This window comes from Harpia harpyja, chromosome 4 (assembly GCF_026419915.1).
Source record: "Harpia harpyja isolate bHarHar1 chromosome 4, bHarHar1 primary haplotype, whole genome shotgun sequence".
In the NCBI taxonomy this organism is placed as follows: domain Eukaryota; kingdom Metazoa; phylum Chordata; class Aves; order Accipitriformes; family Accipitridae; genus Harpia; species Harpia harpyja.
In genome coordinates this window covers 71,752,129-71,779,216 of record NC_068943.1, presented here as the reverse complement: position 1 = coordinate 71,779,216, position 27,088 = coordinate 71,752,129, and the positions used below count along the sequence as shown (strand labels likewise).

Below are 27,088 nucleotides of genomic sequence, written 5' to 3'. Positions count from 1 at the left end.
CCTTGGCCGCTCCTTATCAGCCCGGTTTGATGCTGCAAGGCGTGTCCGGGGCTCTGCTCATGTGATGGAGCAAGAGGCAGGCGGGCGGGGGGACCAGGGGAGGAGGTGATTTTCCTCGCTGGCTCTCGCTCGCTCTTTTTTTTTTTTTCCCTCCTTTTTTTTCTTTTTTTTTTTTTTTCCTCTCCCCTCCTCTCGCTCCCTAAAGGAGTTTGCGGAGAGCCGGGCTCCTTCATTCCCGGCTGCGCCGCCGCCGCCCTCCGCCCACCGCCAGCCCCCCCCTCCGCCCGCGGCTCCTCCGCACGACCGCGGGGCAGCGCCATGGGCGCCGGCAGCTCCGCCGAGCCGCCCGCCCCGCAGGACGGGGACGGGGCCGCCGCCGGGACCCCCCGCCCCCCCCCCGGAGCTGCCGCCGGCAGAAGAAGCGGCGGCGCCCCGGCCGGCGGCGGAGCCCGCCAAGGTAAGGCAGGGGCGGCGGGGAGCCGGGAGGAAACGCGGGGCGGCGGCTGCCGCCGCACCCCCGGCCCGGGGAAACTTTCCCGCCGCGGCGGCGGGCACCTGCCGCGGCCGACGACCACCCCCCCCCCCCCCGGGCCGGGCGCGGAGCCGGGGCGCGGCGGTGGCCGCTGCGGGGCCGGGACTGCGCCATGGCCAGCGCCGCAGTCATAAAACTCCCGCCGGCGGCGGGGGGGCGAGAGCGGCAGCGGGGGGGGGCCGCCGCTTTTGTGTGCGGCCGTGGCGGGGGGGAGAAGGGCCGCACCCACCCGCGGCGGGGTCTGCGCCAAGAAACCTCCTGACTGCGGTCCTGCAGCCGGCTCGCAGCGGTACCCAGGGCTCCGCAGCCCCCCCCCCCCCCCCCCGAGGGTGCAGGTGGGAGGCGCGTCGGGGCGCGGCCAGCCCGCCGGTTCTGCGGTGTCTTCAGCTGGGCGCCAGCCCCGGGGGTGAGGGGGGGGGGGTGTGTCCCTGCACCTCCACGTCACCCCCCCACCCCAGCCCCAGGCTCACCTGAGCCGCAGCCCCCCGCCCCGGGTGGGCCGTAGCCATGGCTTTCGTGCTCCCTGGTGTCATACCGATTTGGGGGGGGGGGGGGAAGGGGAGTGACTGGCTAACTCTCAGCCAGTAGGGAGTAAAGGAGCTGTAGGTATGTGTTATTTTTAATAAAGCCGTTGAAGAATTGAAAGAAATTCTTTTAAAACATGTCTGGTGTTTAAAAATAGATTATGAATGAAGCCATTTATCCCTCTGGAATAGGCGCGTTTAGGGGATTCTGGGACTGAAAGGGAGGTTATGTGCATCTACGTGTTGACAGAGCGTTGCTTTGGGGTTAGGCGTTAGTTTGTTAGGAGAGCAATAATACCACGTTATACCGAGATCCTCTTCTGTAGGCTCTTCAGAGTTTGGGTCCTCAGAGCAGGGACACTCAGAAGTTTCTGTAGCTGGTGCGTGGGTGTGTTAGAGCTTGAGAACTGGTTATGACTTTGTTTCTTTGACCTTGTGGTTCAGATTTAACTTTCAAGTTGAATTTCCCATAGTTCCTGGCTGCCACTAGACCTCCTTGTGCATGTTTTGACAGATTTGAAAACCACATTGAGAATGAACTTTGAATTAACTGAGATTTATTTTATTTTCTTTTTAACCAAATAAGCGTCAGGGATTGGTGTTGGTTAACAAAACATTTAGCAGTTGTGTTGGGCAATCGTAGAATTCAGATGCTGAAATTTAGACACGAGTAAATTTATAGAGGGCAAGCATTTGGCTACTGCAGTTGTTTAAAAATGAACATAATGTAGCTTTGAAGAAGGGGCATAACATTCATAGCCCTACTTATCCAGTTATGGGAACTAAACCCCAAAAAAAGAGAATGCCATTGATGCTGTTCTCAAATGTAGATTATTATTACTAATACTGTGTTTTATGTCTTCTATGCTTTAGGAAAAATGTTTTCTAATAGATTTTTACCTTGTAGAACTGTTTAAAGGTGTGGGGAATTTCTGTTATCATTTTACTGCTGTAAGAAGTTTTATTACTACTGTTCGTCTAAAACAGCTATTTTTGCCTTCCATTACACTAAATAAAAAGAAAAACAAATTTTTAATGAAGCTTGATCATACTTTTTTTGTATCTCGTTTAGTCTGTTCTTACTACAGTAAGGTAATTTCACGCAGGTTTGTGACACGATTTTTCATCATTATTACTTTCAGCCCTTTGAATTTGAAAATTACCAGATCCTGCAATGCCCCTGGAGAAATCTGCCAAAGAGCTAATTTGTTTGCAGAAGGGGGACATTTTGAAGGATGGTCTTCTTTCTTGCGTCTTTCCAAACTAAAACGCTTACCACAACCCCCTTCTTTTAGAAGAAAAACTTTGAAAACTGTCTTTAATGGAATCCAACTTGAGTGAGCCTTGGCAAGTCAATCACAGACAAATTGTCTAGGCAACTAGTCCAATATAGGTTATAAAATCTCACAGCAGTTGTGCTTTTTTGTCACTTGAAATTCCTCAAAATATTTAATCAAGTTTCTTTCATTATATATTTGTATTTTGTACAAGCCAAAAAACCTCTTTGCCTTTTCTTCTAGAACGGGCCAAATTTTTAGTCTTTAAGCTGTTCTGTGATTCACATGTGACTCTTTGGCCAGATACCAGCTTCTGAGGTGTCCCAGTTACTGGAAGGGGGAGAGCATGTTTCAGTGTTTCTCACTTCCACAGCCCAGGAGATGCGAGAGACCCTGTAAAAGCACTTGGTCTACAGTGCGAGAGATCCTAGGAGCCTTTGGGGGCTGGCTCACAAGCACCGCAGGTGAAATGCGGGCTCAGCGGGTTGGGACCTCAGCTGTGAGGACCTCACCCCATCCTTTCACAAGTTGCTGGTGAATTACATGTAAAGCAGGTTCAGAGTTTCCAGCCCAGCATGTTACTGGGACTTGAAAGTGGTGGGGGTTTTTACTGTAGCAGACAAGGCTTAAACCCTGGCAGTGGAGGAGCTGCTCCTGATCTTGCATAGGCACCCCGCTGCTGCAGGAAGCCCCTCTGCTGGGGAGGGTGCTGGAGGCACCCATCCCTTTGCATGCCTGAACTGGATTCATGGGATTTGTGAATTGACACCCAAAGTCCTGCTGAAATCAAGGGACAGGGTGTGGTCCCACAGAAGGCTGATCTGTCTGATGGGGTTATCTCCTTGCTGTTTGAGCAGCAATACTCTTTTCCCCTCCTTTTCTTCCTCCCCTATGCCTCTTCCCTGTCTTGCCCTGGATGATGCAGTCCCACCTCACACCGTGTCTAGTCCTTGCCTTGCCTTCCTGTAAGCAGGTTAAACTCACTAACCCTTCAGGAAACACAGGATTTTTTTTTTTTTTTTCTGGGTCAGTTCCCCGATGTATTAATGAGTTCATTTGACTCCTATGACGCCCAGGTGAGATGCAGACCCAGAGCCAGGACAAGGCAAGCATCTGCAGCAGGGCAGGAGGGGAAATGTAAAATACTTTCCCTGCTGGTGGCAGTGAGCTGGTAGACCCTGTCTGTTTGTGAAACCTCCTTGTCAGACTGCCCTGAGCAGCACAGAGGCCTCGAAGCTTGGCCTGAGCAGGATTTAGCAGATTTCAATAATAATAGTGCTAGAAGTAGGAACAAGATCTTTTTTGCCTCACAGAGGAGACCAGACAAACCTCAGGTGTGCCAGACTGACAAAAGCTTTGAGGTGTCCGATGGGATGGGTCCTGTGCTCCTGCCTCCTCCCCGGGGCACCTGCAGCTTGCCCTTGGCTGCTTGTGGCACCGGGTGAGCTCGTTGAAGGAGCTAACCCCCTCCTAGAAAGCTGTTCAGCTTCTTTGGCAAGGTCATTCTCTGCTGATTTAGCAAGATGTATGGCTTCTGGGGCTTGGACAGCAGAAGCAGCAGGTGCAGGGGAGCGTGCAGGACCTTGTGACCAGGATTGGGCAGGGAGCTGGGTGACATTACTGTTGGTGGCAGCACATGGCGAGATTGGCTCGGGCACCTCCATCTTGTGAGCTCCTTCTCTGTTCGTAGCAGTGACACGCTTCCCGTTTGGATGCTGAGCATCAGGCAGAGCTGGAAAAAGATGCCAGCGCACTTCCCCTCGCAGCGGTGCCCTCCGAGGTCCCGTGGGGCGGAAAGCAGCTACGAGCCACGCGGGTGATGCAAGGAGAGCTGCGTCATCCTGCCGACATCTTGGCTAAAGCAATTGCGATTGCCCCACCCCGCTTTTATTTTATTTAGAAGCTCAAGGTGCCAGTTCTAATACAGGTTTCTTTTTGTGGCCCTGCTGAAGGAGCAGAGCTGTGTTGGAACAGCTACCTGAAACAAAGTAGGGAAACTTTTAAAAGAGAGAATCCAGAAAAATATTGGCATGCTAATAAGCTATGCTTGCAGCAAAATCTAGGTTTGGCAGAGAGAATCTTTTATGGGAATTGATGGCTTTAAAATGTTGTGTGGTGAATTCCTGGCTTGCTGGCATGCAAGGGCCCCTGCTCAAGAGCAGTGAGTCGTTCAAATGGTGTTTTCAGGATGGTTCCCATTTCTGCATAGTAATTTGATTATACTACCTGCGTTGTAATGAGAGCAAGTGTCTGCTAGACAGTAAATATTTGGAACTGTCTCTTCTAAAGAGGTTACCAGCTGAGATGTCAGAACGTCTTATTGTCCGAGTGCCTGACAAATAACAGCTGGGACAGACTTACATCTGCTGTTTAAACAACTGCGTTCGGGTGAGGGAGCTGAGTCAGCCTGAAAATACTACATTAGCGATGGTAAAACTAAGCTTAATCAAGTACCAGAAGGAAGTCCCTAGGCTGCGTCTCTAAGAGCCGCAGTTTGAGGGGTTTGGCCTGAATGATGAGGCTGCAGGGTTCTCCTGGTTCAACAGGGTCCGATTCCCTTTACATACTTCCCTTCCAACTGGGAAGGAAGAGACTGGTGTAGTTAGGTGGTGAGATTTGGAGGTCTGCCCATGCCTGTGGGGTGGCTGGGGAGAAAGCATAAAAATGCTTAATTTAAAAAATGCACAATGGAAATTGGTGTCATGGATCCACCAAAAGTGTGAAATAACCCCCTAATCGTACAGGAGATAAGAGGAAGATGGTAGAGGGAGTGTCTGGGCACTTTGAAAGCCAAGGCAATTGTGTTTGATGTGATAGAGGCTAACGAGATGCAAAGAGGAGTGTCCTTGAGAAGCCTTCTGGTTGGAAATGCAAGCCCTGGTTGCAGTTACTGAAAGGAGAGTAACTTGCTTTGTGCTCCCTCCTTGTTCTACCTGATCCTTAGCGTCTGGGTGAGTTGTACCTGTGTGAATGCTTAGGTAAGGTGGTGTTCAAGGACTGCTGTGCAGAAAGCGCTGAAAGGTGGGAGACCCAAGAAGGAGCTCGGGTTGGATCAGGCTTAAGGTGTGGACCAGAATGACAGGTTGGGAGTAATGCTTCCTTCACAGGTTGCAAAAAGAGATCACCGAGATGATTTGGGAGCAAAACCTGTCAGGTTTGGTTTAGCCATGTGGATTTTGAAGGTAGTCATCCATAACGAGGTGATACAACGAAGCCAGGCTGAGAGTTGGGACAGAAGAGGATAGATCTGAGGGAGTGAAAGGTAAGGAGAAGGCTCTTGGCTTTGTCTGCAGGAGATGTTACCCAGAAATAAGGTACTGAAATTAAGTATGCTGTTATGTGCCTTATAGAGTAAGGGCCTTACGTTTTCTCCACCTGGAATTTGCAATGTCCCACGAACCTCTGATGCCTTAGCTAATGCAACACAAGACAAACTGCTGTGAACAAAGAGTTGGAATGACCTAAATGCAGGGGTTTTTTCCAAATGTTGGTGTTTGAAGATCTCTTTAATGAAGCAGTGTATGTTAAGAGCAGACCCCCTGAGCAGTCCAACAGTGCTGCAAGCTTTCCCAAAGTTTCAACATTAAACTTCAGGAAAAATATCAGAGACCATTATGTTCGTTTGCTCAGTTGTTCAGACAGCTGGATCTGGCTATTTTAGTAATCTAATGTAGAATCAGTGTAGCAGGATTAACAGAATGAGGCAAAATTAACTCTGGTGTGTTTGGGCCTGGTGCGAGGAATCCCTGGAATGATTTGGGTCTGGTACGAGGAATGTTGGGAATGGTAGTGGTTGCTGGTGGGGGAAGAAGCTGGGTGCTGCTAGCCCCTCCAGGATAGCGCGTGAATGAAGCGTGCGCTAACGTACAAGGAGAGATCGGGGACCTGCTGTTCATCCATATCTCATGTAATTCTCTGTGTTAGTTTTCTTTATACATTTTTAATTTTGTATGCATTTAGCGGGGTCCAACAGTTGCACCTAACGCTATATGCAAAATGGAGCAGAAGCTGCTGATGCAGACACACAAGCCCTGTGCATTTTAGTCTCATTAGCTGTGTGTCTGCCCTTTGCTTCCACCTTTGTGGTGGATATGAAGGAAATCTTTAAAAAAATACATGTATGATATATAGTAGTGGCATGACAGAAGTTGAAGTGTTGTTTCACTGATGGCCCTTTGTTTTAGGAATGAAGAAGCTGAAGGATCAGTGATCCGGATAACCAGTTCCCCTTGGTTTCTCCTGCATTTATGAGACAACACATTCATAAATTAATTAATAATCAAAGGAGAGGGATGAATGTGTGCTGCAGAAACCTGATAAATGTTGATAAACCTGCCAACTGTCATGTCTTATTACCTGGAGATAAATACACAGAGCTGAATAACGAGATTCCTAATACCGTTAACTTTTTTCTTTAAGGTTTTCACCCATCTCTCTAAACTTTGACTTTATATTTGTCTAAGCTTTACAGCTATTCGCAATGGAATTAAGACAACAGCTCACTAAATTAGCCATAATTGGGCTAAACTGCGGGTTAGATCCCTTCAGAGAAATGAAGCAGTTAATGTGAGTGAAAATTGAAATTAGTTTCTTTTGAGGACTAATGCAGTGGGAGAGACCACTGACCCTCACAGAGAGCCTGAGCAACTTTTCTCAGAACAGAAAGCTTTTTTTTTTTAAAAAAAAAAAACAACTAACGATGCTATTGTGTCTCTTCATATTACAATCCCCCCAAAGATGCATATTTTCTTCTCCTTTGCACGCATTTTAATTTGTGAAAAATACTATTGTTTTATTAGTTTTGATTATTCAATTACTTAAAGCAGAACACTTGATTTGAAAATCTAACTTTGCCTTCCTATGGCCAAGAATCTCATTAAACGCTTTCCCAAGAGACTGGGGTAAAAAGGTCCCTATTCCCTGGCAGGGTAGGGTTATACTGCAGGTCTGGTCAAATTTTGAAAATACTGAGGTTTTTCATGTATTTACATTTTTACTCAGTTGTGACTGATGGGTCCTGCTTTCAAAACTCAATTTATATACAGAGTGAACAGGGATTGTAATTATACTAGCTGGTAATAAAAACTGCTTATAGTCTTATATGTAGTAATGTTTTTACATTTAATTCTGTTCTTTGTACTAGAAGATATCGCAGCATTTTAGAGATCCAAAGGGTTATCTGCTAGATCCAGTGACTTTTGAATTTTGGTCACAAATCTTTGGGATGATATATAGTAACCGTTTTCCTGAATGCATGATGAGTGTAGAAATAAATTCAGAGCTGGGGAAGTGTTACCGTAGTTAATATTTTGTCATAACATTCAGGGCTCAATTTAAAAAGGAGACGAATTGTACTGCATTGGGGTACCCAGTCCCTTTGTACCCGGGTTCCTTGCAGAGTCCACACGTCCATATTAGACACTTAGGCAAATGGTAGACTTTACGTGTCTATACATGTATGTCTATATGTATGACTCTAGCTTTAAAATGGTTTGCTGACTGGGGGAGGTTTGGAAAGAAAGGCAAGGAGATCTTTGAATAAGGTGAGGAGTGCTAAGATATTCAGTGCTGTTGCCTTTCTTGTGACTTCAAAGAATTGTTGGTGCTAATTCTGAGGGTGTCATCTTGAAATCCATCCATGGATTTGTCTTCAGATAGCCAAGTGCCCTTAGAGCCAGTAAAGTTAAGGTTGTTCTTGTGTTTGCAGGACTAGCAGTTGTCTTACAAGAATGAATGTGTAAAATTTACTATTAAAAAAAAAATTGTCCTTTAATAAATCTGTATTGAAGAATCTGAAAGCCCTTTAAGAAGTAGGTTGTTATTTTCTGTGTCTAGTTGTTGCTAGTCTTTAATCAGTTACTACCATTCAGTTAACGCTGTGTGCAACTGCAGAAGAGCTTCCCAGAGTGTACATGCCTTTGTTCGGTGGTGTGGCATTTTTATTCCTCCTGAGTTCCTGTGTTTTAGATTTATGAGGAGGATGATGTGAGAAGCGGGAATGTAATCTGAGTGTTGAGCCATTCCGTATTTCTTCTATTTAATATCTGGTCTCAGCATGTGAAAACTCTGAAGCCAAATTATTCCATCTGTGGTATTGGCAGTAGAGCCGAATGGGGTCCTTTTTCGTGAGGTGGATTATGTGGCTGTGAAAGGCAGCTTTGAGGAGCACAGCAATGCCAGGTGGAAACAATTTGGCTTAATTAAGGGCTTCTGAGCTGAAAACTGGCAACCCAAATGCACGCTTCGTTGCCTCTGGGGGGGGGGGGGGGGGCGGTAGGTGCTTCTCTCGGATCCTGCCCGGTGCGTGAAAAGGGGGTTGAATGATAAGAGGAAAGCTGTTTGCCTGGCACTTTGTATGTTGATTTGAAATTCCGTTGCAGCGGGCTAATTGCTAATAAAAATAAATAAATGGATCTCCGCATTCAGAAGCTTCTTTTAGTGGGTTTTGGAAGAGAATCGTCAGGAATGTGGCACCTTTCTGATCCCAGTTTGGCGCTTCAAGCGTTTGGATGTTGCATTACACTGAAAGATGGGATGTATCTGTGGTTCTTTCGCTTAATTAACAGGGCTTTGATGGCAGTATTTGGGGAGTACAGCTGAGTTATAAGACAATGATATGTAATTAAGGTTTGCTGTTCTACCAGAGGAAATTTAAACCTACACTTCAGGAATAGAGATTTAAGACGTGGTTAATTAGCTGAAATGGCTTCTCTTGGAAGGTAATACAATTGGTTGGAAAGCTAGTTAATTAAACAAATAATTAAAGGGTAGGGAGGTATTCTTTTAATGATAACAACACATTTCATACTTCCAGAAGCATATTTTTATTTAAAAAGCATCTTTCTTGTTATATGGCAAGCCAATACAAATTCTGAAAATAATTACAATGTATCAAAAGTGGAAGCTGAAAAAGAGATTTTTTTTTTTTACACATTAGCAAATCTAGAAAAAATATTTAAAGTATTATAGTGCAGAGTCTCAAAGAATTGCCAAGCTTTTTCCCCCCTGTAAGAATAATCTCTGCCTAATAACTGAGGCCCCAAAATTCTAGTTTTAACCCCAGTTTCACTGGCTTTCCTCATGGGATTTTTATATATATATATATTTATATATATTCCGCTTTCTGCCTTGAATAGTTCAGTTTCTTTGTAGTTGTATTGTTTATGATGATAAGATAAGCACATCAGCAGAGGAGTGATACCAAAAGCTGTAATGTGGACAGGATTCATGCATACATCAGAGCAGTTGTGTCAGACATTTTGAAGAATGAAAAACAGCTTTCCATCGGCTAGATTCACGTTATCCTGGAGTTTTCCTTCATGCTAGAAACCAATTTCTGCACAAGGTTATAGGCTATTTTCTGTAAAACTTGCTGCTTCTGCATATTTCATGCAGGAGAACAATAAAATAAATAGTCCCAGATTATGTCTTGGGTTTTCTTCTCACAGAATTACTTTGATTTATTAAAGTTAATAATTTTGAAAAGGAGGAATACCGCACAGAAGTATTTGTTTCCCAAAATGCTTGCGTGTATATATGCAAAATAAGAATGAAAGAACAATATCCTGTGGGGGGAAAAAAACTGGCCTAATACTGATCTTCCCTTTTTTTTTCTCTTTCTCCTTCCCTACCATCCTTCAACCAATACGCAGATTTTAGATGCAAGTTTACCAGTACCTGATGTTAATGAAGACGCTTTGGAGCATGATGCCCCACTGCAGGAACCGCAGCAGCCAGGAGCTGTTACAGCACCTCAGGAGCTGGATGGACAGCAGCCGGAGGTGGCTTCGCCCCACCAAGAACCACCCAGAGAGCAAGCAGAGGCTGCTGGAACAAATGGTAATTAAAAACCTGTGTTCAATGGACAGAGCCTAGAGGCCTGGGTGCTAAATGGAGTGAGAAGTTGAAATGGGGCTCAACTAGCTGTCTCCTAGTGAACAGGTCGTTATTCAAGTGATCTCTTGGTTGCTCAAGTGCTTCTTTTAGGGTGTTGTTTTGCTGGGACATGTTTTCTCTATAGCAGAGAGAGGTCCAATGACAAATGGGTTGTGGAGTGAAGCTGCCAGTGTCCGTGGTGGGGGATGCTACCTGCTCCCCCTTAGGGTGGTCCTCTGCTCTCAGCGCACCCTGCGGTCACTCTGCTTGCCTGCTGTCAGTCTCTCAACCATTCACCTGAAGGAACAGCTCAGTTTCTGCTTCTTATGTTAGGAGTTTCTGCTGCGTAGGCCTGTCCCTTCCTTCATAGGGCAGAAATCCTTTTATGTTCATTCATTAGTGATATTAATGATAATAAACATATTTTGAACTCACAGGAAGGGACAGGCCACTGATCTGTTGGCTCTACCTTGATTAAAGTTCCCTTTCCTACTGCTTTTATTCCAATTTGCATTTTGACCACAAAACCTTCCTCATCGTAGGCACCCCTGTCTGCTCTGCCCTGGGAATCTCTTTCTTGCCTTGCGGCACAGTCAGAAACGTGCTGTTCTTTCTGCTCTGCAAACTGGCAGCCCACCTCTCCCGCCCTCGTGAGCCTCTTGTTGCTGTTCCCTTCCCTCCGCTCCCCTTCACAGCTGCGCAGTGAGAGATGCGCTTCGGCCATCAGCCGGCACGCTGACCTTTTTGGCAGGGGTGGCAAGGGGGAGGGAGTCAGAGCAGGCGACTGATGGTGGTATGGGAGAGCAGGGGAGCGATGGGGAAAGGGTAGGATGGAGCATGTTCTTCAGTGCCAGCCTGTAGAGCAGCTTAAGGCATTTGTGTAGCCCTTGGTGTACTTTGGGCTTTGAATTCTAGTAAAGGCAATTCTTTGCCACGTCTTCAGATTAATTGCCGTAACGCTGTTATCCCAATGGAAGGTTGCTGTATTTTATGCTGAGCTTTTGTGCTCTTTTTTTTTTTTTTTAAAAATCATATTGGTAGAGGCTTTTGACACTGTAAAAATGGGATGCAACATGTTTTATCTTTCACTCATGATAAACACTGCTTCTCTTTAAAATTTTACTCTCAGGTGGATAGGGGTGGAGAGAGGATACTCATTAAACAGAGTCATGAAGGAAGAGGAAATACCTGATGATTTGAGGTAGTGTCAGAAGATTTCATGTTGGTATTCAGCTTCCGGATCAAGTAACAGAGAAGGCCTTTAAAGGGCATGAATTTCAAGTTGATAGTCAAAGATTATAGTTCTTGTTGAATAATTCTGGGTTGTAGCTTCAGTTGTACAGAAATTGCATTCCCAGGATGTGTAATGAAGAAGACGTGAGAAGTCCCTTTGAATGCAGATAGTTACATGTGACCAAATGCATGGTGTGTTGTGGACGTAGTTAGGGTTAGGAATTTGTATGCGAGTAGGCTGCCTGAAAAGTCTTTGCTTTCTTTGATAGTCATCTCTTGTGTGGTTGTGTGATGTTGTTGTTTTAATCGGGATTTATTTTATGGTTGTCAGTGGAACCAAGCCTATGTGGTAGCATAATTTATGCGAAAGGGAAAATAATTCTACGGGTTTGCTCTCAAAGTAAAAAAGCCCTTTATGGAGGTGATGCAACATGTATTTTCTGGTAACAATAGCTGAAAATGACATCATCCATAGAGACAGATAAAACCTGACTGGTCAAGCATTGAAAAGGTAGTTCTTCAAGTAAAGACTACGTTCAGGCATTCATAACTGTTTATATCCACCCTTCTGGACCTTACAGAGTCTGGTCCACATGCCTTTAGGCAGATGAATAAGGGTGGGGAAGAGGTATCTCTTAAACGCTCCATGCAGAGGAATCTCTCCACATAGAGAAATATATCATTCTAGCTCTACACTTCTTCACATTCCCCACTCATTCTTTATTTCATCTTGTTTGCAAAGTCTATAAAATCAGAAATAAAGCATCATGATGCTGAGCACTGGGGCCAGCACGGGTAATTGCCTACAGTAAAGGAATGTTTATCACTGAAGGTTTTTTGGGTTGTTTGGTTTGTTCTTGTTGTCATTATTTGAATCTCACTTTCAGAAGACCATGTGAGACATGATCCAGACTTGTCAAAGTTGCCACTATCAGATTGAATTAACTGGGAAGTCTGGTGAATTAACTGGGAATTCTGGTAAATTAACTGGGAAGTTGGTGCTGGCAATCAGAGCCACAGACAAAGGCTGTGAACGGCTGGCCCAGGTATCTGTGTATCTTCAGCACTTTGGAGATACCCAACATAATCCACGGAAGTATCGTTGCTATAACGGGAGGTCACCTATGTCAGATACTGATCCTTTACATTTTATTTTATCATACTGTGTCCCTTTTTACTAGCAGTAAGAGCTGCTGGAGCATTACATCACCACACCGCAAGTATTGAGAGTGATACCTTTCTGAAACCCTGGACAGCAGAAATTGTGACAATTTGTAATTGTTGTAGCGTTGTAGAGAATTCCAATTCAAAAACCCCAACCCCTAAGTGGCTGTTAATAGGCAAAGGAGCAAAGGTTTCACTATGGAGAAACAAAAGTGTTTCAGATGGGGTTTTTGTTGTTGTTTATGAGAGGTAAACTACTTGGGGCTTTTAGCTGGCCTCTGTTGAGGTTTGGGCTGGATACCGCGTGGCAAACGCCTGGAGAAGGCGTTACAGAAGTGGGACTGAAGCGGTCCCTCGCTGAGAGAGCGGCCGTTCCTTGCTGCAGAGCTGCAATCTCCTCTGTTCGTGGCGGGGGGGCAACCCAATAAATACTTGCAGCGAAAGTTTCAAGAGGGGTACGTCGAGGCGCAGTGATTTTAATTGCCAGCCGCCCGTGCCGCGGGGGGAGAAGAGACGGATGGGTGAGGGGCGGGGCCGGGCACCACCCCGGGGCGGGGCGGGGCCAGGCACCGCCCCCTCCCGCCCCGGCGTCCCCCGCCACGCACGTCGGAGGAATCTCAGACTGTGGGGAGGACGTTTCTCGTGATCAGCGTAAGGTCAGAAATGCTGGGGACCGTAACGATGACGGGTAAGGCGGCGTGGCGTGGCGAAGTTTAGCGCCCGGGTTTGGGTGTGTGACGTCTGGGGACGTCATGCTGCGTGGCTTGCCGTGGCGCGTGTGCCGGAGCGCGCCTTGGACTCTGCGAAGTAGTGTTTGACTTCACTGGAGATGTCCTGGCAGTGCGTGCAGCGGGGCTTCAACGGCCTGGCTTACAGACTTTTGTCACAGCCAGAACTGTTGCCGAGGGAAGGCTTCCGAAATTTTAAAACTTCGTGTCGCCTCGGTTGGACGTTTGATGCGGTGCTTGTATTAGAAGGCTTTTGTAAATTTGAGGAGGCTGACTAGGCTGTTTTCTGCAGTACCAGAATATGACATAGTATCTGAAATTGAGGAACGGAAGGAAAAGATGGTGACTGCGTTGCTGATGCTATTTTATGTTAATCAAGCAATAAGGCAGTAAAATATCTTAAGAGCTAAACTTGAAGGAAATGCAGAAGTTAGCATCGTTTATATGTCGTAAAAATATTTGCATGAAAGAAATGAAGCTGTTGCTCTATAGCTGTTTTAATTTTAATGAAGCAAAAGCCAGAGGAGATTAACACCGTGGCGGGGGGTGGGGTGGGGGTGGGTATACATGCATGGGTGGCAGCAGGGTCCCAGCCTGTGATACCCAAAACTCGACGCTGTGTGCACCAAATTATGTACATCTTATTTAAGAAAGTAGTGCATGAGCTACTGCAGTGCGAGAGCTAACACTGTAAACCAATTGAGCTGTCTGAAAAGAGAATAGTATTTGGAGGAGCAAAGAATTAAAATTGAAAAAACATTATCTTGCGCCGCTGGTTTTGTGCAAACTTGTGTCTTTCTCTGGGAAACAAAGTGGCATTATGAAATTTAAATAAACAAAACCCACTTTTTTTCCCCCCCCCTAAAGATAACTAATTTGCATCAGAATTTCTCTCAGATTGATGATGTATGTCTTTAGCAATCTAGGAAATCTTTTTTATTTCATTGTATTAATAATTATTTACTAGCTTATATTTTATTTACTAGAGCTAGTGAATGAATTCAACAAATAGTGGGGTTTATTCATGCAAAATGCTTTAGCTTTACAATACATATTGACAACAAAGTCTGTAGAAGTCCGGCTCCGTTTGGAGCTGACCTGGGGGAGGACTGAACGTGATTTGAATCAGTTAGTAGGGGAGGAGATATCCTACCCCTGTTTACAATAGGGTTTTCAATAAACTTGATGTTTAATGAGCTTATCACATGCTGAGTCTTTTCCTCAAGGGTTCTCTATTTTTTGGTTTTTATTTCCTTTTATTGTTAGTAATTAAAGGTTAAACTGTTTTTCAAAAGCAATCTCTTTATAGGGTTGCACAGTTTGATCGTTTGAGTTTTTTCTTATTTAATAGTTCTTGTGGAAACTTGGTTTTTCACTGCAGCACAACTGCTTCTATAGTGCGTTTTGCAAGAACAGCATCTAGCTTGTAGTACAAATCACCGTTTCTTTGAAGGGACAGAGTACCTCTCCGTATTGGTATGCGGGAGTCTTAAGCGATCGTGTCTAATTCATGCAAGATGCAGCTACATCTCCTTTGTGGTGAGTTTGTCTATGATGTTTGTGTTACTCTTTATGCAGTCGTTCTGATAAAGAAAATTTTCAATCTGTTTTTCATTGTGCATCTTCATTAATCATTAGGGGTTCTCAAAACCATCCCAATTGTTTACTGACCTGCATTGCTTATCCTGTCCTTGTTCCTAGCGGAGCAGATTTTGTTTGTTTGTTTGTTTGTTTTTTCCCCTCCCTCAAATACCCAAGTGCTAGTGTTGCATCTGTCTTATGCTTGGTGAATACATCTTATTTTAAAAAGCAGAATCAGTTCACTGAATGTGAGACATGGACAGCATGGGTAACCATAAAATTTCATAAATATTTGTAGAATGCCGGTTTGGTTCCCAAGCAGAACAGCTGGACTGGTTTGAGAGCAGTTTACTATTGTGAGTTCATTTAATGAAGAATCTTTAAATACAGTAACTGTATATCCAAGCCATGGGTAATGACCCTTCTGGTTTAAAGACAAACCAACCAACCAATTTTAGAAGAACTTCACTGTTTTATTTTTAGTGCTATTTCTTGAAACATTGAAATGAAAGAAGAAATATCTTAAAATCTTGAATGAATGAAATATATAACTTCCCTCGCTGGAATTTGAGAAGTTGGTCTCTAGGTTGGAGCAGACATGCACAGCTAAACCAAAATCTTCTAAAAATAAAGGTTTGCGAGGAATGTTATAGCATCACAGCGGAAATGATTGTGCTTTCCTTTAAGTTAATTTCATATGAGATTATGTACAGTGTCCTTTTCTGGAGATGTTGCTTTTGCTTTCTGAAGGAGTTCTAAGTCATGGAAAATTACAGTTATTTTGCAACTTCTTCCTTTTTTTCCGTTTTTAAAAATGGACACAAAAGTATGTGAGACTTTAAAACATAACTCTTCAGTTGCCACCCAAGTATGAGAGAACTGAAGAGTGAACTTAATGGTATTTGTTTCTAAAGCTTTGAAAGAACAACATGGTTAGAAAGCTCATGAATTGCATGTATGCAGTGTGAAATTTAGCATGCAAAAATCTCTGTAAATCCTCCCTCATTACTTAATTATTCTGAAAGAACTCCCTCCCCACAATTAACATGGCGAGTCAGTCCTTAGAAATAATTGAGTGAATAGAATGGGGAAGGGAGTAGTATGTGCTTTCCATGAAAGAACTATTTGTACATTGAAGTGGAAACAAATATCGTGAATAGTGGGGAAAGGAAGGAAGAATTTGTGAAATACATTGTCGAGAAGCAGCAGTGTCAGACTTTAAACCTTGTAGTTAAAAAAAAAAAAAAAGTTGTTAGAAGAGTAACACCTGGACATATTTCTGTGTTATTTTGTTACTGCAAAGTGGGTGGTGTGTTTGTTTGATTTATTAAACCAAACCACCTGAAACCTGTGGTTAAATGAATCAGGATTTGTGGTATGATGTGCAGTTCTTGCCCTCTGCAATGAAAACATAAAAGCACAGCTTGCTTTTAATTGCTTTTAATTTTTCTTTTAATTGCTAAAGTATTCAATTTCACTAATAATTCCAAATGGCTATTTTATTCTAAATAAATCTGTTCAGGGCAAGTTTTCATAGATACTGTAATTTCGAACTGTGTTTTGTTTTCTAATTACTGCTTCTCCATCCTTATCAGTTTTTACCCTTTCTTGACTTTGTCTTTAAATGTTTCTAATAATAATTAGAAGAATTGTGTAGTTAAGGAAAAACTGCATTTAACAAATAAAAGCTTGGTGTATCATGGACACTCGATTCAAATTATTTTTTTTAATTGCCTTGTCCGGTTTCTGTGTCATGTGAGTTTTACAGCAGTAGGTGGTTTTTTACAAGTCATATTCGTAGCAAACCTAGGTACAACAGAAGCAAACGATTGTAAAATACCCCTTCAGCCTTACGGCTTTGTCATTCATTTACACTCATGGAAACCTACTGAGAATATTGTGTATGTGACCAAAAGCACGATTTGGCCCTAAATACTTAAACGTTGAATAAATGAAAACAGCACAAAGTACTCTGGAGCCTTTTGATGGCCGGTGGAGTTTGCGAGGCGGGTGCTGGGTGTGTGTGACATCCATCTGAGAGATTGAGAATGTAGGGAATTCATGGAAAAAATCCAGCGCCGTGCTGCAAATCCTTAGGGGGAAAAGTCAACCAGCTCCAGATGTTGACATGGTTGACTGCGAGCACATGAAGTGCTGTGGATTTAACTCTTGCAGTCGGAGTGCTTTTTTTTTTTTTTTTTTAACTCTCTGGCAGCTACCAGGGGAGAAACACATTTTCACTTCTAGAGGCAGATGAGATGGTGGGAGCAGCTGAGTTGCACTGCCAACGGTGTCTGTCAGCCTACTAAAGGAGAAGTGTTATTTTTTCATTTCATTTTTAATGGGATGAGACAGGAATTCAGTCATTCTGAAAATACTAATTTTCCAACATCTGATCGGTATACTTCTGATAAAACAGAAATAAATTCTTGCCTTGGACTAAGCTACCTATGAAGTGGTGAAATCAAGCACTTCTGATTCCCTAAGACTGTCAATCTCATATGTTTCTTTCATAATAAAACAAAACACTTGCAGTTATTAAAACACAAGCAGCACCTTGATTCAATTAAAAATGTTTGAAAGCTTAACTGGTACGTAAGCAGTTAAAATAGAATTTCGGCGTTAGTTCTTAGCCACAGTGGACTTAAGTAGCAAAGTGAATCAATTTTATGATATCACCTTTGATTTTTATCACTGCCTCTGGATATATTTTTATTGTATTGTTTTTCTTGACCAGCACATAGCTGGTGAAGTGCAGCCCTGCTCAGGACAGACCTAAAGAAATTTTATTCATAGCAGTGTTTTACTAGATTTATTTTTCTTCCCTGGTAGGTATTTTGATGAGGCTCTCCTGTGTTTCTTAAAGATGCTTTCAAATTCAATGACTTAATTCAGAAAGTGCCAGTTGTCTTGCCAAAATACCTGTGGTAGTGACATACTACAGTACTCTTAACAACACAACAATACCTTGTGTAAATAACTTCCAAATCTCTCCAAGTGGAATTAGTCACTGTTTGCTTTGCATTCAGAAGTGTGCTAACAATGTTTGGGCACCAAGAGTGTCGTTAATAAAAATGTCATTAAAGAATCTGACTGCTAAATATAAAGTTCAGTGTGTACAGTTGACTTCTTCGGTCTTCTGTTTCTTTTGTGCCCCACTGGATATAAAAATGCTCTTTGGGGTATATCTTCTGAAAATATGACTTGCATGTATATTGCACTGCAGGCTTGTCACACAATGGTGGCAGCCTGCTGGCAGCATGCAGACAGATGTCCTGAATGGCATCTCTGTCCAAAAATGCTGAGGAAGGGCATCAGAAATTCAGTTTAAAAGACTCTTCCAGGGATTTAAATGTGAAGGAAGTGGACAAAGTAGAGACTGGGAGCAACAGCAGCAGGTCACTTAACAGCTGACATCCAAGCTCTGTGTTACCTTGGGGATGAAATACCTTCTGGACAGGTTATATGCTTTTTTTTTTTTTTTTGTGTGTGTGTGTGGAATTGAAGGGGTAGTGCTTGGACTAAGTCTACAAGTATACCCACCCTGTGCTATGAGGGAGTGATGGAAGTGTGACATGTTGTCGTGGTTTAACCCCAGCCAGCAACTAAACACCACGCAGCCGCTCACTCACTCCCCCCCACCCAGTGGGATGGGGGAGAAAATCGGGAGAAGAAGCAAAACCCGTGGGTTGAGATAAGAACGGTTTAATAGAACAGAAAAGAAGAAACTAATAATGATAATGATAACACTAATAAAATGACAACAGCAATAATGAAAGGATTGGAATGTACAAATGATACGCAGTGCAATTGCTCACCACCCGCCGACCGACACCCAGCCAGTCCCCCGAGCGGCGAATCCCTGCCCCCCACTTCCCCGTTTCTGTACTGGATGGGACGTCACATGGTATGGAATACACCGTTGGCCAGTTTGGGTCAGGTGCCCTGGCTGTGTCCTGTGCCAACTTCTTGTGCCCCTCCAGCTTTCTCACTGGCTGGGCATGAGAAGCTGAAAAATCCTTGACATTAGTCTAAACACTACTGAGCAACAACTGAAAACATCAGTGTTATCAACATTCTTCGCTCTGAACTCAAAACATAGCACTGTACCAGCTACTAGGAAGACAGTTAACTCTATCCCAGCTGAAACCAGGACACATGTGTAGCATAGTTGCAGCTTTTCAGATTGATATTAAAAGTACATGTTCAGTCAGTTAATTTTTTTTTGGTTAGTTTTTCCTTTTGCAATTTATTCAATGAAGTATTGCAAGGTAGCATGTTTGCTGGACTCACGAGGAAGACCTAATTACTGTCAGCCTGATTTAACAGTTTTGAAAGCTTATCACCATGCCTCTAAACTCTGTCTTACCTATTTTTATGATTGCATTTGCTGTCTTAATACATACCCATACCTGCAGATTTTGTAATAGTTACTCAGCTCTTTTCACCTGCAAAGCATTTTACAGAGACATAGTCTTTATCTTAGGGTGTTATGAACACATCATTTTATAAATAGAATAAGCAAAAATCCTTTGAATGCTTATCATGAATATGAAGAGATGCCTTTATACATTAGTCTTGCATCTTATCTCTGACTTTGAAAATAGAATACCTCATGCATTCATATTCTATATATTCCGCTCTTACAGTAATCCTGTTTACCTATAAAACCTTGAAACTCCTCTTAAACACTAAATTTGTGTTCTAGGAATACATTAAAAAAGCAATGCAGCCTCAACTGCAACTATAAACTTTTTACAATTTTTTTGAAACCTCAAGATTTTCAACATGGTAGGTCTGCGTTCCCAGGGACTGTTTGCAAGAGGAAAGGGGAACCCTTAGAAAGCTGCGTCTCTAGCTGCCCACCAGTTGCCTGCGTGAGTCACGAGTGCCTTTTGGCTTCTCCTCCGCTCCTACTGCCTTCCAGCTCCTGATCTTTCCCACTTAGACCCAGCATTCCCCACTGGCTCTCAGCCCCATTTTTTGTTCTGCCTTTATCTAAGCCATGTCAGATGGAGATGCATATTTCCATATGTCTAAGGGTAAGCACATTGGCATTAATGCAGGACCGAGGAAGAACGGAAGGGGAGACTCTACAGACCTTTTTTTCCACCAGAGGTGTTAAAAGGTCTTGCTCATGAACAAGCTGTTATTTAATGTTAAATGATCAGTGTTTAAATTCATAGCTGGTTCAGCCACAAAAATTACTTTTAGCGTAGAAAAACTGAAGAATGTATTGAAGTACCTGTTACTAAATAATTATAAAATATGTGATATGTACCCTAGTGTTTGAAGAAATGCCTCTAACTTTGTGAGCTCCCATTAAGCCGTGATAAGCTTTCTGTTAAATTACATAGTTCGATAGAAATGACAAGGAATTTATTTCTGGACCTAGGAATAAATGAACACAGATACAAAAGCGGTTCCTTGCCTTGTTCCTTGTATAGTTTCAGCATACAACTACATAATGTTTGATTCATAAGACTCCAAAAATAGTAATAAAATAAGCACATCAGTTTTTCTTTAGTAACCTTTTTAAAATGAAAAGTGAGTTCAAATGTGTTATTGCTGCTTCTAGTTGTGCTAACAATCTTATTTCCCTTCCCCACCCTGCCACAGCCTGAAGTGTTCTCACAGCAAGTTATTTTTGCTCATGGAGTGTTGTGGTGTTTGCAAGAGGTATATTACCAATGCAGTAATAATCCTGGCTTCGTCAGAAAAATGTCCATTTCTTTTTACCCTGCTCCCTCACAAATTACTCAGTTTGAACATCTGTGTTTTAAAATGTTCAGGGAGCTAGGGTGTTATCAGAGGTCAGGCTTTTAAGTGAATTAGGAGTTAACAATTGAAGTAAATAATTTTAAACTGTTAGAGAAAAACAAAAAGTTTTGCCTATGTCAACTGAGAAACAACAACCAGTAGGCTGCTGATGGTGAATATAAACATAATTTGCCCTCTACATAGCTATTAGAAGCCAGTATACTTGTAGAATTAGTTTTGCTTATTATTTAGTTATGGTTCAGCCTTACCTAGATTGCATTGTCTGTGCGCTTATAAAGATGCAGTTCTTCCTAAAGGGGACCTAGGCAAGCAGAATTGAGGAAGCATCTAGGCTGGAAGGGACTTCTAGAGATTAGGTGGTCCAGCCCCTGCACAAAGCAGGGCCAACTGCACAGTTAGATCCAATTTAAAGATGGACCAAATAAAAACTAAATTGCTTTGGGGAATTCAATGATGCATGTACTTTTGAAAGCTGTCTCCTGCATGCCTGTGGGCATTGAAGTAGCACATGTACAACTTAAAAGAAAGGGGCCATGCCTTCTCCCAGGATGTTGCTGTTTAACATCGATTATTTTTTTAAATTTTTTTTTAATTTTTATTTTGTCACCATAGCATTCCAACAAGTTTGGTCAGAGGGAAGAGTACACTCCCTCATGGCCTTGTACTTTCACCTGTTGCACAAAATCAAGGGTAAAGAACAATGTTAAACTGAAACCCTGGCAGTATCCGAGCCCAAGAATCTTTTGGTGTCTTGAACATGCTGTAGATTTTATCTTCACTTGTTGTCCTGTTTGTCATCATGCATGTTCATCGCACAGTTACTACTATTATTAAAATTCTTATCAGAGGCAACAGCAGTTTCACCTGCTCATTTTTGTGTTTAAATGACAGAACTTAAAGGCTTGGTGTCCTTGTTCCTCTTCCACCTTTGCCCTCCAAAGTTACTTATTTGGGGCCTGGGGAGCTTGCAATTTTGTGCTCTAAACTGGATGTGTGCTGGCTTCTTAACTGCTGCATTTCAGGGGGTTTAATTTATATGCCAGCCTGTGAACTTAGGCAGCTCATGGCCAGAGAGCACGATAATACTTAAATTGTCCCAGCAAGACTGAGAGGGTGTTTGCTAGCGTCCTGAAGGAAAAACTCTAATGGTGCTCAAGAAAGAGATAAAGCAAACAAAGACTTGTGAGCAGTGGAGGGTAGGATTTTACCTGGTTGCATAGTAACGACCTCATTCATTTTAAGCAATGTGGAATTGCTGTAGATGAGGTTTCTGTCTGGCTGTAGTGGTGATGTGATATATGGGAGAATTCCAAGATTCATGGTCTTGAAAACAAGTATGTTGTAATGTAACTGTTTTGGGGATTACAAGTTTTCAGAAAAACATAAAATTTCCCATGGGCATTTTCACATCTTACTATTCTTTTGGGGCAGAGCTGTAAAATGAGCTTTTCTTTTCTTGTCATCATTTTAGGTCACACAGTTTTTTGGTTTGGGTTTTTTTTTTTTTTCCTTTCCTTTTCCCTCAGAGGTCTCTCTCTGCGTGGAAAGTATACTGAGCTTTGCTTCAGGAATAATTACATATATTCTGTATATTCTTTGATTAATGATAGGATAGAAATTTTTTTTTTTCCTCACATAGTTTGCCTTAAAGTAAAAAAAAAACCCCAAAAACAAAACCAACAAAAAAAACCAACAACAAACACCAACACCGCCCCCCCCCCAAAAAAACAAACAACCCCACACCTGCAAAAGAAGGAAAGAGAATGAGACAATATAAGCTTGAAAGGTACATTTGCAAATAAACTTTGGAAAGACCCATAAGCTGATATGAGGAAGGAAAGGAATTATAGTAATCTTAGAACAAAAACTGGTCCTTAAAAAAGTTAATAGCACATAGAAGAGGCACACATAATAGAACAAGTATGTTTAGGTAAGTTTGATAAAAATGAAAAAAAAAAGTTATAGTGTAACATTACATTGAGAAGTAAACTAACTGGGATTTTTTTTGTTGTTGTTTTAAACAGTTGGACAAACAGAACATTCCAGTGTAACTTTGAAGGAAGACACTGAAACTATGGAGACAAGTCCATCTGACTCAAGCACCAAGGATGGTGTAGATGCTGAGAAAGAGGATGCTCATACAGTTCAACAGTTGCCGTCTTTGGAAGAAGATGCAGAAGACCATGCATCTGAGCCACAGTCTTATGATCTGGGGTTTAAAAAGGTTTTTAAATTTGTTGGGTTCAGATTCACAGTGAAGAAGGAAAAGACAGGAAAATCGGAACCAGTTCAGCTGATTACTGTAAAAAAGGAAACACAAGTCCCTGAAGGAGCTGATGATCAAAAAGAAGTCAGCTCAGAAGAAATAGTGATGCCTGAGGATGCACTCTGTGCAGAAGACAACACCAAAGACACAATGAAAAATGAAAAAACAGAAGATGAATCTCCTCAAACACCAGAAGCAAATGAGTCAGCTGCCTTAGCCACTGATACTGCATCGCCATTAAGAAAATTTTTTACTCAGGGATGGACTGGATTTAGAAAAAAGAAGAGTTTTAGGAAACCTAAAGAAGATGAACTACAGTCTCCTACAAAAGAAGGGGAGCAAGACAAAGAGGGGGCAACATTAACAACTGAAACCAGTGAAAAGGAGGAGAAATCTGAGTTTGAGAAGCAAGATGAAGAGAGGAATGTGACAGCAGTAACTATTGAAGCACATGAGAAGGAGCAAACTGAAGGTGAAAAGCAGGAGTCAGAAAAGACTGTGGCAGCCACAGGAGTTGAAGCAAGTGAGAAGGAAGAGCTAATCAGGCATGATGAGCAGGGACAAAAGGAAGATGTAGCAGCAGCAGCAGCAGAAAGTGTGGAGGAGGAAAAAGCTGAAGATGATCAGGAAAGGAAACTGGTGGAAGTCTCAGAAGATCTTGGTAAAAAGGAAGAAAAAACTGAAGGAGGAGAGAAGGAAAGTGAGGTGACAGAAAAACCACTAAAAACAAGGTCAGTGGTATCTGTTGTCATTGATAGTGTGAATGGAGAATTGAAAACATCCTCAGAAGTCCTACCTGTGGGAGAAAAACTGGGGTCAACGGAGAAGTGTGAAGTAGATGACAGAACTGAAATACCCTCTGAAGAGAAACTTGAAGCAGGATCTTTGGCAATTGAAATTTCTAGTGAACAGCTTAAAAAATCTGAAGGAAGAGAAGAAGGAAATAAACCTGCTCCACTGGGGAAAGAAACATTTGATGAAAAAACGGAGGAAGCAGAATTGAAAATGTCACCCACAGCAGAAGACATCACACAAGGAGAAGCTCTGGAGAGAACCACAGAGAAGAAAGAAAGTGAAGAACGTGAGCCAGAACTGACTCTGGGTGCTCCTGGATTGAAGTCCTTTTCTAATTCTGAACATTCGGTTGACACAGAGGATGGTCAACAGTCAATCAAACCCACTGATGAAGGACTACAGGGAAAAACTGGCATAGTTATGACTGATGCTATCAAACCAGATGAAATAACCATGGAAATAACTCCTGAAGAGGCAGCTGGAAAGAGGCCTCCAGAAGGTATCACAAATGAAGCTGAACTGCTGTCTTCTCAAGAAAAAACTAAACTACAAGGCAGCCCTTTAAAGAAACTCTTTACAGGTACTGGATTAAAAAAACTGTCTGGAAAGAAGCATAAAGGCAGAAGAGAAGAATCTAAGTTAGGGGAACATGGTGAACCAATTCAGCATTTATCAGATTCCGCAGATAGCCCAGAGGAACAAAAGGGGGAGAGTTCTGCTTCTTCTCCTGAGGAGATGAATGAAATTCCTTCTTTGGAAAAATCTGTAGATGGAATGCAGGTCACTGAAAATGAAGATGCTGCAATTTCAGACGTGGAGCGAAAAAGAGAAAGTGTGACACCCTGGGCTTCATTTAAAAAGATGGTGACTCCCAAGAAACGTGTCAGAAGACCTTCTGAAAGTGATAAAGAAGAAGAAACTGATAAGACAAAGGGTGTTGTAGTGTCTGCAACTGAAAATGCTGTTGATGAAAATCAGGGAGAATTAAAAGAAAATGGGATGGACCAGAAACCAGAGAAGACCATGGAAGAGCCCAAAAGAAAGGTTGACACCTCTGTGTCCTGGGAAGCTTTTATATGTGTAGGCTCCTCAAAGAAGAGAGCCAGGAAATCATCATCGTCTGATGAAGAAACTGAACATAAGCTTGGTCAAGAAAGCCAAAAAATAGAAGAGTCTGGACAGAGCAAAGAAACGGCAACAGATGCAATTCTTACTAGTTCTCAGGAGAGCGATCCAGGACAAGGGAATTCTTCCCCAGAACAAGCTGGAAGCCCATCTGAAGGTGAAGGTATTTCAACATGGGAATCATTTAAAAGGTTAGTCACTCCAAGAAGGAGATCCAAAACCAGAATGGAAGAGAGAACTGAAGACTCTGTTGTGGGATCTAGCCTGGAGCATTCAACATCGGATGGTGAGCCTGGAAGAGACGAATCGTGGGTTCCATTTAGAAAACTGATGCCTGGGCGCAGGAAGAAGAAGTCAGATGGAAAGCCAGAACCAACTCATCTTAAACAAGGAAGAGAAGACATGGCAGAAACAACTGAAGAAGATTCAGATATTCCAGCTGTTGTTCCTTTATCTGAATACGAAGCAGCAGAGCAGGAGAAAATTGAAGCCCAAAAAGCGAAAGATGCTGAAGTGATGAGAGAACAGACCTCAGTGGAAGAGAGAGCAGAAAAATTAGAGGAGACCCTAAGAATTGAGCAAGCACATGAAGGGCTGGTACATGCAGTTACTGTTACTGTTGTGGAAGGGGAAAGGGCAGTTACTAGTATTGAAGAAAGGTCACCATCTTGGATATCTGCTGCTCTGACAGAGTGCATTGAGCAGGGGAGAGAAGAGGAAGAGAAAGAAACTGAGAAAACGTTTGAATCGGATGTTATTGTGGAAGAAGCAGTGGTAGCTGCTAAGACAGTGCCAGAGATGAGAAAGGATGTAAGTGATGACACCACAGCAAGTGAGCTAGAGCTAACCTCAGAAGCAGTGACCGCTCTGGAGGAGACAGCAGAAGCTTCCTGTGCTGAAGAAACAATGGCAGTGTCCCTTGCTGAGGAGACAACTGAGATGGTTTCTGCTGTTTCACAGTTGTTAGAAACCCCAGATACTACAGAGGAAGTTACACCTGTACAAGAAGTAGAGGCCACTGAACAAAATTTGAAAGAATTAGACAAACAGACGCAAAAAGTTCTTCATGAAGTTGCTGAAAGAGTAAAGTCAGCAGATGTAGCACAGCTGGTTAGTGGAAGAACCATGACAGCAACTATAATTACAACAGTACAAGGAATGGAGTCAGAAGTGAAAGATGATGCTAAAGATGGGAACGTCATAGGCCAGGAAACTGTTCTGCTTGAACAGTCCTTGGAAAAAGGAGAACACAAGGAGGATGGCCTCCAGCCCCAGGGAAGTGCAGGGAGCATTCAAGGCCAAAATGGATTTGAAGAGAGTGTTCTACACGAAGGTTCAGAGAGAAGTGAAATATCTGCTGCAATAAAAGAAAGCACAGAAGGATGTGAAAATGTGGGTGTATTGAGAGATGAAAGCCAGTGGCAGACATGTGAAGAAGCAGTTGTAGAAGACCATGAAGAAATATCTGATGTGCAGAAGACAGTAGAGGAACCTTCATCACACGACAGAGAGTTTCACAGCGTCAAAGCAGTGACTCCCAAGGAGGAGCCGTTTGCAAAGCAGGAGCCTTCAGAACAAGAGAAACTGCCCGCAACAGAGTTGACAGTAGATGAGACAAGAGATGAACATAAACCAGAAGTACAGATTGCAGTAAGTATTACATATAACACAAAGGTTGATTTGTCAAAGAAAAAAATCAGCAAGTTTTAGATATTATACCTAATTTAGAACCAGGTTGTGGCAATGTTACTGTCGAGGACCTTTCTTGTGCAGCCTAAGGCAACTGAAGTTCATTTCCAGTAAGACACATACACAGATGTCCAGACACAGGAGCCACTGAGGCTTCTGTGCAGAGTGAGGTGGATGCGATTCCTACAGAAATGGAGTGGGAGATGGTGTGCATGGATCCGAAGGCGCTGAAACAATTGCCATTGTGGCTCCAGCACAGTGCAATGTGACTGAAGATATTATATGAACACCTGAGATACATATGTGATCCGTATGGTACCATACATAGTGGATGGTATCTTCAGTTGTAGGCAGAGATACAATTGTAGCTGAGGTGCCTCTGCAAAGGAAGGAAAGGAAATGACACCACTATCTCCAGCTTTAAACACGCAGGAGTTATTGTGGCTGATGTATTCCTACCTTCTTCACTACCCCCGCCCCCGCCTCCATCTTCCTGGCTTAGTCTTTGTTTCAAGTGC

At 42.9% G+C, this 27,088-nt stretch overlaps 1 protein-coding gene across 1 annotated transcript in view; it reads left to right on the top strand.

Moving 5' to 3' along the window:
- The first annotated feature begins 252 nt into the window (after window positions 1-252).
- Window positions 253-27,088, top strand: part of AKAP12 (A-kinase anchoring protein 12) — a 32,300-nt gene continuing 5,464 nt past the window's right edge. Inside the window, 4 exon segments of the mRNA XM_052784727.1 lie at window positions 253-378; window positions 380-457; window positions 9,986-10,172; window positions 22,720-26,531. Of these exon segments, the coding sequence (XP_052640687.1) occupies window positions 319-378; window positions 380-457; window positions 9,986-10,172; window positions 22,720-26,531 (4,137 nt within the window). The 5' untranslated portion in view covers window positions 253-318.